This window comes from Eurosta solidaginis, chromosome 4 (assembly GCF_040869045.1).
Source record: "Eurosta solidaginis isolate ZX-2024a chromosome 4, ASM4086904v1, whole genome shotgun sequence".
Lineage (NCBI taxonomy): Eukaryota > Metazoa > Arthropoda > Insecta > Diptera > Tephritidae > Eurosta > Eurosta solidaginis.
In genome coordinates this window covers 129,320,300-129,336,272 of record NC_090322.1, presented here as the reverse complement: position 1 = coordinate 129,336,272, position 15,973 = coordinate 129,320,300, and the positions used below count along the sequence as shown (strand labels likewise).

The 15,973-nt window shown below is 38.1% G+C and overlaps 1 protein-coding gene across 1 annotated transcript in view; it reads left to right on the top strand.

Moving 5' to 3' along the window:
- NetB (Netrin-B) overlaps nucleotides 1-15,347 on the top strand; it is a 586,813-nt gene extending 571,466 nt beyond the window's left edge. The window contains exons 3-7 of the mRNA XM_067782928.1: nucleotides 1,094-1,243; nucleotides 1,323-1,412; nucleotides 8,524-8,589; nucleotides 13,579-13,810; nucleotides 14,419-15,347. Coding sequence (XP_067639029.1) covers nucleotides 1,094-1,243; nucleotides 1,323-1,412; nucleotides 8,524-8,589; nucleotides 13,579-13,810; nucleotides 14,419-14,560 — 680 coding nt within the window. The 3' untranslated portion in view covers nucleotides 14,561-15,347. The remainder of the gene's footprint in view (nucleotides 1-1,093; nucleotides 1,244-1,322; nucleotides 1,413-8,523; nucleotides 8,590-13,578; nucleotides 13,811-14,418) is intronic.
- Nucleotides 15,348-15,973: the final 626 nt, after the last annotated feature.

Below are 15,973 nucleotides of genomic sequence, written 5' to 3'. Positions count from 1 at the left end.
TTTTATATTTATCTTAAAAATCGTTAAGTATGTAGATCTGTTCACTATATATTTCTTATATTATACATCCGATTATTCGGAGATTACGAACGGGATAAGATTATTGTTCCGCCCCATTCATGAAAGGTATGAAGTCTTCGGCACAGCCGAAGACAGGCCCGTTCTTACTTGTTTTTCTTAAAATCCCGCCCCGTGAATGTTGGTCTTAAAGCCCAAGTACCATATCTGACGACTTTAAGGTTTAAGTCTTACCGATCCAGTTTCAAAATATATTTCCGATCAATATGTTGCTAATTTTACAAATTTTGTCATATCGATATAGTTAAATTTAGCACAAACACAGTTCCGTTATTCATAGGCCAACTTCTCGCTTATTCTTTTTATGCTTTGGGCTACTTTACCTTTTCTGTCCATGAAACCCTTACTGCCTGAGCAAAACCAATACTACCTCCATATCGGTGCTCCTTCGGTAGTTTAGGGCCTTTTGTGTCATGGTGCAAATACTGTAATTCGTGACAGGTTCATCCTATTTTGATACGGCAGCATATATGGAATTGGCATGTATGGCATTTGTCCATTCTGTTTTTTTTTTTTTTTTTTAATGTTAAACGACGATGGTGGTTTTCCACGAAACCGAAAAAAGAACAAACTGAGCAGAAACATATTGATCTTAACCTCCACGCGCCGTAGTAATAAAACACAGTAAACTGCGTTGCAAGGCTAAAAATTCATCGCACCACCGAAAGCCTAATTTAGTGGTTCGAATCTTAATGGTAATTATAAATTCAGGAGTGAAGGAGCAGGTGCTGATGCTTCTTCTTTGAAAAAAAAAATCGACACCAACTAAAGGCTTATAATGAGCTGATTCCTTGAAGCATGAAAAATGTTCAGCCACCTCATCATCTTGCGAAAAGTTGCTATCATAGTAGTACTATTCAAAGGAATATCTGTAGCGTTTCACTTTTATCATTTATTATATTTTGAATAACTTATTTAACCTCAGTATTCGCATATGTACATAGTTTAAAAACGAAGTCAATATGTAAATTTATCTATCTAAAATATTGTCCTATTTTCATTTCAATTTTTATAGGCTGCGACTGTCATCCAGTTGGCTCCACAGGCAAAACTTGCAATCATTTAAGCGGACAATGCCCCTGCAAGGAAGGCGTAACTGGGCTGACATGCAATCGATGTGCGCGCGGTTATCAACAAACACGATCACACGTAGCACCCTGTATAAGTAAGTCGAAAAACCGTCATCAACAAACAAGCAAAAAATTAAATTAATATTAACGAAAAAATTTAAATTACCACAACAGAATTGCCGACAAAAGCGAATATGATACAAGCGGAAAGTGCGGTCAGCGAATATCGAGAACCAGCCGGCCCCAATGACGAAATGAAAAAATGTAAGTGCAAAGTGTAAAATAACAAATTTACGAAATGACATTAAACAATTTTATTGTGAAGTGGCTTTAAAAAGGGTGCGAAAAGTGGGAAAAAACCACAAGCAATAACCGCGAAAGCTCAGTTAAACTAAATTGCTAACGGTTTGCTGCGGGTGAGGCAACGTTCAAAGTTTCCAGTAAGACTATTTTGTGCAGCTGCTATTTCAACCCTTTTTCTCACCACTTTGATTTGTTTTTTTTTTTCGGTTTTGCAATTCTTGTTGCTTTAAATACTCAAACGTTATAAATACCCAAACATGCACACACAAATAAACGAATATGCATATGTACATATAATCGAAATGTAATTTACACTAGTAATCAAATTTTCATTGCAAATTTAGTGCTTAGAGTGCATTTCTGTTTAATGAAATCTACCAAATTCCCAACGCGACAAAACTAATTTTATTGTGTTTATGTGTGGGTGGTGTATTGGCGCTTATCATATTGTTACGAATTTTTATTTGCAAATCCTCTTATTTGCCCTTTTGCTAGGATCGTATCGCTAAACTGTTGAATAAATAACTCCAATATTGAATAACGGAAAAATTGCCTTTATTAAAATACTTCACAATAACACTCAAACTGTGCAACGAATAGCTTAATAACCAAACTCATATCTTAAAGGAAACTGACTTTCAAAATAATAGTGCTATTGCTCGCTAGATATCGTCTTACTCGTAACTGCTTGACAATTCAAATCAAACTGAATTACTTCTTACTCGCTGGCGCCGCTTTTATAGTTTACGCTGCATACTTCTAGGCTCTTCGATTTCCAGAACTTACTAGTTGTTTCGGCTACAAAATCGCCAGCCACAACTACGTGCACAAATTATTGCTCACTCTTGTGACAACTCAGATAAGGTATATGCATGTGTTTGTAGTTTACAGTCTCCCGCACACACATAAGCGTATAAGTAAATTCATCGGTGTGTGACATCTCATCTCTTGCTGCCTTGTATGTAAATGTTGCTCGTCGGAATGTGTACATATGTGTAGACGCAATTATTTATTCGTTTAAGTAGATACATAAAGATTGAATTATTGATGTGAATGTTTGTAGTTTGCGCACATAGGCATATAAGTAAATGCATCAGTGTGTGACATCTCTCTGGGCTGCCTTATATATGTGTATACTTGATTTAATTATTAACGTAAATACTGCTTGGCATGGCCTTAGCATCGCCTTAGTGATGGGATAATTTAGTGATGCTAATATCCGTGACACTGCCCTCCACCTAAGTCTGATCGTCCCGATCAGACAAATCTCTCGATCTAAACGTTGCTAGCCTTTCCAAATGGACCACCTTCATTTTGGTTCGTGGTTTACCGATGGTTTGTATGCGGTACACTACATCGTTGATCCGTTTTACAACTTTGTATGGGCCTTCCCAATTACACTGCAATTTCGGGGACAAACCTTTTTTACGTTGTGGGTTGTATAACAGCACCAAATCTCCTTCCTGAAAACCTTCTGAATTAATTGCTTTATCATATCTGGCTTTCATCTTGTCACTCATAATCTTTGTTCGTTGCCTTATCAGATCATGTATTTCTCTTAGCTCTTCTTCCAAATCACTAGTGGATTTCCTGACATTTCTCTCCGCATTGGCATCTATCCCAAACTTCAAATCAGCTGGCAGTCTAAGGTCATTGCCAAAAATTACTTTTGCAGGGGTTTGGCCCGTTGTCTCATGCACTGCTGATCGGTAAGCCATCAAGAATAATGGTATGCGGGTATCCCATTCTTTATGGTACTTGTCCACTACTTTCCTTAAGTGCTCCTCCAATGTTCTATTGAATCGTTCTACCATACCATCGGATTGAGGATGCAATGCAGTTGTCCGTGTTTTTCGAATGCCCAATGACTTACACATTTCCTGGAACACAGCTGATTCGAAATTCCTGCCTTGGTCAGAATGTAACTCCATTGGTACACCATACCTTGCAACCCAATTGTTTATAAAAACTTCTGCTACCGTTTCCGCTTCTTGATTTGGGATTGGGTATACCTCTGGCCATTTGCTGAAATAATCCATAACTACCAGTACATATTTGTTTCCGCCGTTGCTAGTAGGAAATGGACCGGCGACATCCATAGCGATCCTTTCAAATGGCGCACCTGAGTTATATTGCTTCATCTGGCCATGACTTCGTGTTCTGGGCCCTTTCGCTCTGCTGCAAACCTCGCAGTTCGCAATCCAATCAGTGACCGACTGACGGCAACCAACCCAATAGAATCTCTGTTTAATCTTCTCGAGCGTCTTCGTGATTCCAAGATGACCTCCGCTTGGACCATTATGCAGCTCGCTGAGCACATCAGGAATCCTCTTTCTGGGAACAACTATCAGTTTATTCTTGTATTTGCCATCCTCACTCTCCCATACTCGATGAAGGCAACCGGATATCAATTCCAAACTGTTCCACTGTGCCCAATATGACTTCGCAATGGGACTCTCTGCTGACATCTCTTCTCTGTTTGGTCTTTCATTTCGTTCGAGCCCTTGCATCACACGTGACAGATCTGCATCTTCTAGCTGGCACTTTCTTAGCTGTTCCTTGTCCCATTCATCTGTACATGTTATAGTCATTAGCCGGACATCTATAATGTCTTCTTTAGCCTCGGCTTTTGAACAGTGCTTGCATTCCAAACTACATGGTCTTCGTGACATTGCATCGGCATTTCCATGGGTACTACCTTTTCGATGCTCAATGGAAAAGTCATAGCTTTGTAGTCGCTCGATCCACCGTGCCAATTGTCCTTCTGGATTACGGAACTGCAGTAGCCATTTTAAAGCTGCGTGATCTGTCCTGACACGGAATCGCTGGCCGTAGAGGTATTTGTGAAAATGTTTAACGCACTCTACCAATGCCAACAGCTCTCTCCGCGTAACGCAGTAGTTCCTCTCTGGTTTTCCAATCGAACGGCTGTAATATGCAACTACCTTCTCCTGTCCATCGACCAGTTGTGATAAAACGCCTCCTATAGCATATCCACTCGCATCTGTATCTAGAATAAATGTTGCTCCTGGAATCGGATATGCTAACATTGGGGCAGTGCACAAACGCTCCTTCAATGTTTGGAAAGCCACTTCTTGCTCCTTCTTCCATTCAAAAGCTTTATTTTTTCTTGTAAGCTCATGGAGGCTATGGGCTACGCTGGAAAAATTTTGTACAAATCGGCGGTAATATGTGCACAGCCCAAGGAAACTTCTTAATTCATGTAGGTTCTGTGGTCTTGGCCAATCCTTTACAGCCTCTATCTTTTCGTTCGCAGTGCAGATGCCCTCTGTCGTTACCTTGTGACCCAAATAATTTACTTCCTTTTTAAACAGCGCACACTTTTTGGGACTTAACTTCAGACCAGCGCCAGCTATTCTTTGGAAGACTTCCTCCAAGTTCTTAAGATGTTCATCGAAATTCTTGCCCAATACGATGATGTCGTCCAGGTACACCAAGCATGTTTTCCAATGTAGTCCTTTCAATACCTGATCCATAAGTCTCTCGAAAGTAGCTGGTGCATTACATAGTCCAAAGGGCATTACTGTAAATTGCCAAAGACCATCTCCGACGCTGAAGGCTGTTTTCTCTTTGTCTTCCTCATTTACCTCCACTTGCCAGTAGCCGCTTTTCAAGTCCAGTGTGGAAAACCATTTCGTACCAGAGAGCGAGTCCAGAGTGTCGTCAATTCTTGGCAATGGGTAGCTATCCTTTTTCGTAACGTCATTCAACTTCCGGTAGTCGACGCAAAACCTCATTTTTCCATCCTTCTTCTTTACAAGTACTACCGGTGAGCTCCAGGGACTAGCTGATGGTTCGATGACGCCGCTGTCGCTCATTTCTTGTATAATTTGACTCACAACTTGCCGCTTCGCCAGTGGAACACTACGTGGAGCTTGACGGATCGGCCTCGCATCTCCAGTGTCAATTTGATGTTTCACAACGTTGGTGCGGCCTGGTTTAGAACCATCCTGGTCAAATATGTTCGCGTACTTTAGGAGCAGTTGTTTTGCCTTACTCTGATATGCTTCCTCTAGCCCCTGCGTCCATGCCGTGATGTCATTTGAAAGATTAGTATTACTAGCTGAAACGTGTTCCTGGAGCTGTTCACAGTTAATAACTACTTCAGCCTCTTGGCATCTTCCCAAAATAGCTCCTTTAGTTAGTTTGAGTGGTGAATTGAACTCATTGAGTACTCTTACTGGAACACGTCCATCTTGTTTTGTCATAGCCAGGGTTTTTCCTACAAGTATGTTCAGTGCTGATTTGTTTGCTGCTTCGACAATCCACAATTTGTTTGTCCCACAATCTCCATCAACCTTTGCCCAGATGACTGCTTCGGATTTTGGTGGTATTCGCTGACTCTCTTCCACCAGCACTCGTTTACTGCTGTAGCCTCTCTCGTAGCCGAAATTAAGTGGTACATCCATGTTCTTATATCGCATCGTCTTGCTTTGCATGTCGATCTTGATGCCCTGGTCGATTAAGAAGTCCACTCCAATTATGATTTCATCAAAAATCTCTGCCACTATAAAATTGTGTACTACCGTGACGTTCCCAATTGCGACTTCACATGATACTTCTCCTAGAACCGTGCTGTCTTCTCCAGTGGCTGTACGCAATCTTGCTCCATGCAATGGTGTTATCTTCTTGTTGACTAAATCCGCTCGAATGATGGAATGAGATGCACCCGTATCTACAGTCAGTAAACGTTCCTTTCCATCCACATGTCCTCCGACAGTAAGATTGTTTGACCTTCTTCCAATTTGTGAGATAGAGATTATGGGGCATTCAATTGAGGGAGCCAGCTGTCGCCCCTTGCGGCTGACTCGCTTTAGTTTAACGATTGAGTGGACTTGGAGATTTGCTCATCTCCTTCAGCTCTGCGTTTACGGCCACCCACATTGTTGGAGCTATTGGGACCGGTGCTGCAATGTCGTGCAATATGACCTGGGTTGCCGCACTTGAAACATTTAATAACTCCGGCATTTCTCTGTTGTGATCCCTTCAGTGCTTCCAAAATTGTGTCTACCCATTCTGGCCTTTCTACTTCTACACGATGAGCTTTGTATGCTGGTTTACTCAATAGTGAGGCCGTTTCCTGAGTCAATGCATGTGATACCGTTTCAGAAAATGTCAGCTTTGGGTTTGCGTATGTAGCTCGCTTCGTTTCCACGTCCCGTATGCCATTTATGAAACTCTGGATTTTTACCCTTTCAGTGTATTCCACGGGTGCGTCCGCATTTGCAAGATGAGCCAATCTTTCAATATCTGAAGCAAACTCCTGCAATGTTTCATTTGCTTTTTGGTAGCGGTTTTGCAACTCAATTTGGAATATCTGTTTCCTATGCTCGCTTCCATAACGTCGTTCTACAGCAGCCATCAATGCTTCATAATTGTTCCGCTCTCCTTCGGGAATCGTCTGTAGAATTTCCGCTGCTGGCCCCTTCAATGCCACGAATAGTGCAGCAACTTTATCTTCCGAATTCCAGTTGTTCACTGCTGCGGTCTTCTCAAACTGTAGCTTAAAGACCTGGAAAGGAACAGAACCGTCAAAGGATGGTGTTTTTACCTTTGTATTGCTTGCTGAAACAGCTGGGCGGTTTAATTGCAACTCTTGTATACGACCTCTCAAAGCATCCACCTCGGCTTCGATTTTTTCCTCAAACTGCGTTATTTTCTCGTCCATACGTGCTTCGAGTTTTGATGATATACGCGCCTCTTGTGCTTCGAGTTGTACTGTTATGCGTGCCTCTTGTGCTTTCAGTTGTGTCTCCATTTTTGATGTAATGCGTGTCTCCTGCGATTCTAGTTGTGATGCCATATATGTCTTCTGTTCTGCCAGTTGAGATGACACTGTCGATGTTTGAGCAGATATTGCAGCTAAAATCATGTTCAAGTCTGTACTGGTAACCGTCTGCGATGTTTCGTTCTTCTCTTCAATTTTTGTTGTCTCCTCGCCATCAAGATGAAAGACATGCTCTTCCACATCAATTCCTTCTGCTTCCATTGCTTCTCGTAGCCGTGCCTGAAGTTCGAGTTTAACGCCGCTTGTATTCAATCCACGGCTCTCCAACTCCTTCTTCAGTTGCGGGATCTTCAATTCACTTAACTTTGCCATGTCCTTGTTGTCCTCTAGAATTTATTCAACAATTCCTCTTCTGACACCAATTGTTACGAATTTTTATTTGCAAATCCTCTTATTTGCCCTTTTGCTAGGATCGTATCGCTAAACTGTTGAATAAATAACTCCAATATTGAATAACGGAAAAATTGCCTTTATTAAAATACTTCACAATAACACTCAAACTGTGCAACGAATAGCTTAATAACCAAACTCATATCTTAAAGGAAACTGACTTTCAAAATAATAGTGCTATTGCTCGCTAGATATCGTCTTACTCGTAACTGCTTGACAATTCAAATCAAACTGAATTACTTCTTACTCGCTGGCGCCGCTTTTATAGTTTACGCTGCATACTTCTAGGCTCTTCGATTTCCAGAACTTACTAGTTGTTTCGGCTACAAAATCGCCAGCCACAACTACGTGCACAAATTATTGCTCACTCTTGTGACAACTCAGATAAGGTATATGCATGTGTTTGTAGTTTACAGTCTCCCGCACACACATAAGCGTATAAGTAAATTCATCGGTGTGTGACATCTCATCTCTTGCTGCCTTGTATGTAAATGTTGCTCGTCGGAATGTGTACATATGTGTAGACGCAATTATTTATTCGTTTAAGTAGATACATAAAGATTGAATTATTGATGTGAATGTTTGTAGTTTGCGCACATAGGCATATAAGTAAATGCATCAGTGTGTGACATCTCTCTGGGCTGCCTTATATATGTGTATACTTGATTTAATTATTAACGTAAATACTGCTTGGCATGGCCTTAGCATCGCCTTAGTGATGGGATAATTTAGTGATGCTAATATCCGTGACAATATTATAATCGTTTATGTGTGTGTGTGTGTGGGTTTGGTGGTGTTTGTGTGTTCATTGAACTGTCCGACACAACCCAATGAAGTTCCAAATTTAATTAACTTTTATTTAATATTCAACAGATTGTGGCAAATGCAAGGCCAGTCCGAAAAAACTCAATTTGAATAAATTCTGCATGGAGGATTACGGTACGTATGAGTAACCTGAGCGCTCGTTATGCATTACGGTGGCACAAATTTTTTGAACTGGAAAGTCCGTTAGCTTCAACCACTCATTAAGGATAATTATTCTCATCGATTTTTTAGTCATTTAGAGCGTAAATTTTCAAACATGTACCATATTTTCTATGATTCCCTTCCATAATAATATACACATATATTTGAGGGAGGTAAATGAGTAATCTTTACTTTCAGCTTATAAAAAACTGCCTTCTGGCGTCACATGCCCTTAAATGAAGCTTGATCAGTGATAGCAGATGTAGGAAGTTCGGGTTGGAGGAGGAAACGATCGAGCATGTTCTGTGCTCGTGCCCTGCACTTGCCAGGCTAAGACTCCAGCTATTATGAGTGATACAGCGGTCAGATCTAGAAGCAGCAAGTGGCGTAAGCCCTAGGAAGTTTCTAGTATTTGCCAAGAGGACGGAGTTATTTTATAACATAGGTTCTGGTTTTTAATAGGGTTTTTCAGTTTGTCATTACAACAAACTTCTGGTAATACTACGGACTCAATCAGTCTATGTGGAGTCCTCATGGACCAGACAGTTCAACCTAACCTGTGCCTTCGTTCCATAATAACTAAATACTTAATAAGACGTTTTTTCTTAGCTTGGTCCACTTCAGTAGTGGTTTGTCAAACACTCTCGAATGTATTGCTGCCATGAAAAGCTTTTTCAGCGAAATACTATCAGCCTTAGATGGCGTTGGGAGCCGACATAAAACACGTAGGTCCCGTTTCGCCAATTTGTAGAAAAAATAAAAAGAAGCACTCCGGAAAATGAAAGTTAAATTTTGACTTTTCTTTTTAAGGGCAAAATAAAAGCCCGGCTCTATAACTATGGAACAGCCAATCCAAAATAAGCGATTTTTTTCATATATAATAATTCTTGTATCACCAGAAAGCGGTATATCAAATTTCAACACAGTATCGTACACTCTAAAACTTTTGTATGAAATTAAGATTAAAATGGGGGTAAATTCCTGTTGAAATAATTTTTTGGTGTAAAACTGCCCATTTTTTTGTACGCAAGTAAGGGAGGCTTAGTTCGGGTGTAACCAAACATTATATACTCAGTTGAGAGCTATGGAGACAAAATAAGGAAAATCACCATGTAGGAAAATGAACCTAGGGTAACCCTGGAATGTGGTTGTATGACATGTGTATCAAATGGAAGGTATTAAAGAGTATTTTAAGAGAGAGTAGGCCATAGTTCTATGGATGGACGCCATTTAGGGATATCGCCATAAAGGTGGACCAGGGCTGACTCTCGAATTTGTTTGTACGATATGTGTATCAAATGAAAGGTGTTAATGAGTATTTTCAAAGGGAGTGATCCTTAGTTCCATAGGTGGACGCCGTTTCGAGATATAGCCATAAAGGTGGGCCAGGGGTGACTCTAGAATGTGTTTGTACGATATGGGAATCAAATGAAAGGTGTTACTGAGCATTTTAAAAGGGAGTGAGCATTAGGTCTATAGGTGGACGCCTTTTCGAGATGTCGCCATTAGGGTGGGCCAGGGGTGACTCTAGAATGTTTGTACGATATGGGTATCAAACAAAAGGTGTTACTGAGCATTTTAAAAGGGAGTTTGCATTAGGTCTATATATGGACGCCTTTTCCAAATATCGCCATTAGGGTGGGCCAGGGGTGACTCTAGAATGTGTTTGTACGATATGGGTATCAAATGAAAGGTGGTAATGAGTATTTTAAAAGGGAGTAATCCTTAGTTCTATAGGTGGAAGCCTTTTCGAGATATCGCCATAAAGGTGGACCAAGGGTGACTCTAGAATGTTTGTACGATATGGGTATCAAACGAAAGGTGTTACTGATCATTTTAAGAGGGAGTGGGCATTAGGTCTATAGGTGGACGCCTTTTCGAGATATCGCCATTAGGGTGGGCCAGGGGTGACTCTAGAATGTGTTTGTACGATATGGGTATCAAACGAAAGGTGTTACTGAGCATTTTAAGAGGGAGTGGACATTGGGTCTATAGGTGGACGCCTTTTCGAGATATCGCCATTAGGGTGGGCCAGGGGTGACTCTAGAATGTTTGTACGATATGGGTATCAAACGAAAGGTGTTACTGAGCATTTTAAGAGGGAGTGGGCATTAGGTCTATAGGTGGACGCCTTTTCGAGATATCGCCATTAGGGTGGGCCAGGGGTAACTCTAGAATGTGTTTGTACGATATGGATATCAAATTAAAGGTATTAATGAGGGTTTTAAAAGCGAGTGGCCCTTAGATGTATATGTGAAGACGTTTTCGCGATATCGACCAAAATGTGGACCAGGTGATCCAGAAAATCATCTGTCGGGTACTGCTAATTTATTTATATATACAATACCACTAACAGTATTCCTGCCAAGATTCCAAACGCTGTTGATTTCGCCTTGTAGAACTTTTTCATTTTCTTCTACTTAATATGGTAGGTGTCACACCCATTTTACAAAGTTTTTTCCAAAGTTATATTTTGCGTCAATAAACCAATCCATTTACCATGTTTCATCCCGTTTTTCGTATTTGGTATAGAATTATGGCATTTTTTTAATTTTTCGTAATTTTCTATATCGATAAAGTGGGCGTGGTTATTGTCGGATTTCGGCTATTTTTTATACCAAGATAAAGTGAGTTCAGATAAGTACGTGGACTAAGTTTAGTAAAGATATATCGGTTTTTGCTCAAGTTATTGTGTTAACGGCAGAGCGGAAGGCCAGACGGTGGACTGTGTATAAAAACTGGGCATGGCTTCCACCGATTTCGCCCATTTTCACAGAAAATAGTTACCGTCATAGAATCTATGCCCTACCAAATTTAAGAAGGATTGGTAAATTTTTGTTCGACTTATGGCATTAAAGTATTCTAGACAAACTAAATGAAAATGGGCGGAGCCACGCCCATTTTGAAATTTTCTTTTATTTTTGTATTTTGTTGCATCATATCATTACTGGAGTTGAATTTTGACTTAATTTACTTATATACAGTAAAGATATTAAATGTTTTGTTAAAATTAGAATTTAAAAAAAAAATTTTTTAAAAAAGTGGGCGTGTTCTTCATCCAATTTTGCTAATTTTTATTTAGCACATATATAGTAATAGTAGTAACGTTCCCGCCAAATTTCATCATGATATCCTCAACGACTGCCAAATTACAGCTTGCAAAACTTTTAAATTACCTTCTTGTAAAAGTGGGCGGTGCCACGCCCGTTGTCCAAAATCTTACTAATTTTCTATTTTTCGTCATAACGTCAACCCATCTACCAAGTTTCATCGCTTTATCAGCCTTTGGCAATGAATTATCGAATTTTTTCGGTTTTTCGAAATTTTCGATATCGAAAAAATGGGCGTGGTTATAGTCCGATATCGTTCATTTTAAATAGCGATTTGAGATGAGTGCTCAGAAATCCACATACCAAATTTCATCAAGATAGCTCAAAATTTACTCAAGTTATCGTGTTAACGGACAGACGGACGGACGGACGGACATGGCTCAATCAAATTTTTTTTCGATACTGATGATTTTGATATATGGAGTTCTATATCTATCTCGATTCCTTTATACCTGTACAACCAACCGTTATCCAATCAAAGTTAATATACTCTGTGAGCTCTGCTCAACTGAGTATAAAAAAATTGATGGTATTACTATACAAAAAAATGTAATATTTTGATTTACACCCGAAAAGTACGTAGTTTTACGCAAGAAGAGTACAAAAGTATAAATGCTTTGTAATTCCACACAACAATGTGTAAATTTCCGTCACTTACTATCGTATTTTGCTTCATGTAACTGTAAATTTTCATTTTCTGTGAAATCGTCGCGTTTGTCGCCTCGTGGTGGAAAAAAGTGAATAAGCGTTAAAATATAATTATAAATAAGGAATAAGCTTTACAAATATGTATATTGGAAATGTTTGTGTGTAAAATGTGTGCAAAATAGTTCTACAAATTAAGGAGTTTGTTTGAACGTTTGTTTCCAAAATAAAATACAAAATGTTCAAGCTACAATGTCTATGCAGTCCATTTTTCAAAAAATCATTCTGCTAAAGACGTTGTGGTGTGAACCACAAATTCAATTGTTCGATGGCTTCTTGCGACTTTTTCGCTACAAGCATACATGAAGTATATTCACAAATTTTAAGACATTTAGTGTTTAAAATCGCGCTCTTAGGGTGTAAATATAAGCAAATCATAAATAAAATTCAACAAGAGATTTGTAAAGTTAAAGTGTTGCGTACCATTTTGATATTAATTTACGATTTTCGCATCAGAGTGTAATTAGATCAAACTTTAAGGTCAAAACGTAGATACAAATTTACTATGCAAGAGTATAAGTATTGTTTTTTGAGTGTTGGTTATGGTTTTTCGGTGACAAATTTCTATTAGTAGAAGTTCTTGGTAAAAATATCGTTTTATTTGGATGAACCGTTCCATAGTTTTGTTTTTTTTTTTTTAAATCCAAAAAATAAAAAGGATGCATAATTTGTCATGAAGGTGCTGTTGGAATCCCGAGGAACCCGCAAACTTTCATCTAGAACTGTTTCGAGTAAAAAAACATTTACTAAAATGGGTCCCTGATATGTTTAAATTGTTTCACCATAAAAACCACATTTATAAGTAACGATTTTCGAACCACTCTAATATAAATAAATGTATATTACTTTAAAATTTGCTCCCCGCCAGTATTATATGCAAAATAAATAAAGCTCTCCTGAGGCAGACCATTTCTTTGTGTATTCAGCAAAAATATCCGGCTTTGCGTAACAAATATTTTTATTTACCAAATATATCTATATTTAAGGGTCACCCTAATGTGCATACATAAGTTTGTATTTTCTAACAAATTTCATGCTTGCATGCATTTATGCCCTCTAGCTATTACGATTTTAAATGTATTTATGCTGACTTTTCAATTTATTTATTTTTTTCTTCCTCTTCTTCACGGTTTCTGATATTTTACAGCTATTTTGGCCAAAGTTATCGGGCATGACCGTGCTTCACAGGATATCAATACAGAGAAATTTTCAATTGAACGACAAAACGAAATTTTCAAATACGAAATAAATATACAAACGATTTTTAAGCGAAATCCATTACAAGGTACAACGAGTTCGCTGTTGGGCAGAGGACATATGATGTGGCTGGTGCCGCGTAAGAGTCTCGAATGTCAATGTCCCAAAATAAAGTTGAATAAGTAAGTGGAAAATTTTTTTCAATTTTAGTAATATTTTGTTTATGTGAAATTAAGTGTACATCTAAGGAGTAAATCAAGTTATTACATAGCTCCGGCGTGAAATAAGATGCAAAAATTCGGAATAACTGAGATTTTAGACATGAAATAGATGAAGTGTCTCGATTTCCCATTCAGGCAAACAAAATGTTAAGGTTTATTCAAAACCACAGCATTCCAGACTTCACCACTTCTTTGGCCCAATTTCATGCCTGTTATAGCTGAAAACTCAAACTTGAAGTAGGGTATGAATTTGTACGCGTCCTTACCCTACTTTAAGTTTGAGCCAAAATTTGGTACAAAGATGCCCTTTTGTGGTAAAAGATTCACTTAAAAGGAGGCATAATAGGAAGTTGGTTTGAACATTCTAATTTCCTCTCTACAATATTGAAGCGGAGTGGAAATGTTGCGCTCAATATATTCACAATAAGCCCAACATTGTGCACGAACTTAAGATTTGAATTTATATATAAATTATTTTTTTTTTTATAAAAATTTATTTCAATTAAATTTTCAAATACATTAAATAAGTTAAATTTTCGTTTTTTTTTTCTTTTTCAACCTCTTTCCAGATCATATCTCATACTTGGACGTGATGCGGAGGCCGCTCCCGGCTATTTAGCCATCGGCCCCAGTTCGGTGGTGCTCGAATGGAAAGATGAATGGTCGCTGCGCATGAAACGCTTCCAACGACGAGCGCGTAAATGTAGTTGAATCGAACCGGAAACGGAATATGTCAGAACGGATTTTAATTTCATACATTTGGATAGATATCGTTTCTTGTATAAATTGTACAGTTTACTCAAATTTTTGACATTCTTCGGAATTATGCTATAAACAAAATATTTAATACAATACAAAATATGACATAATAATTACAAAATATAATAACATAAAACAAAGTCATATTAATGCACGAAACTCAAAGTAAATGATAAACAAAAATGATAAATATATGTTATATAATCATAATAACAATGCTTATAAAAACAACCACAAAGACGCACGCATGCGAGGTAAATAGTAAAGTTTTTGCAGAGAAAAGGTGAAAAAACAAATAATTGATGTATAGTGATTGAAGAATTGTACATACATATGTTACATTAACCCTTGTGCTATTACTATGGTACCCCACTACATTCCGATCAAAATTCGAAAAGGTGCTCATGCCGCCCGCATTTTGTAAATACGCATTGACATAACCATTTTGTTCACAATGTTAAGGTTTGATTAATTTGATTTTATTCAAAAACGAATAACAATATTAATACCATACATTCTTCTAAATGCTACTTTTATATGTATTGGTTTTGTTTGTATGCGCAATTTGTTAGTTTATCGTTCAGTATATAGAATCACACAATATGCATCGACAAAAATACTAAGGGAGTTAAGAATTTTGTGTATTTGACGTTGAAAACGTTGCTATAGCCCCTGTAAACTACGGATCGGTGAGCACCTTTTTTTCTTTTTTTGCAATTTATGTATTAGCATTTGGTGATTTGCTATTCAATATAGAAAAAATCAACTACGGTTTTTGATGTTGCAATAACATAGCAAATGCCTAGCCGTTTATTTTGTTAGTGTAACGTAAAAAATATGCAACGGAAGTTTACAATGCAATGATGCTAGATCATTTGCAAAACATCCCGAACTCCCTTAATATTATTGGCTTTAAATACAAAACTATTTTAGGAAAATTAAAAACTTGAGCGAATTTGCAAATACAAATAAATTGTAAACAAACAAAGAATGAGATAGAATGGAGAAATATGAAGAAAAATAACCAGCATTGCCATGCTTTTCGTTAAATATTTCGTAGTATGCGGGATTGATTTCGGCAATTATAATGCTAATGCAAAACTGAGGCCGCATTTAGTCAAAATTTTTATGGAAAATGCAGCATTTTCGCCAAATTCGAATATGCGTGAAAAATGCTAAATGCGTGGAAAGCACGAGTAGCTTATAAGGTGCTAGAGAACATATTTAAATTGTGGCTTTAGCACAAGGGTTAAATTTTACTTAAATGGTTTATGAACTTAGTCAATCAGTGGTCAAGCGTAAACTGCGTACATATGTACATACATATATCAGCGAGGAAAAAGGCTTAAATAAGTTAATTTCGAC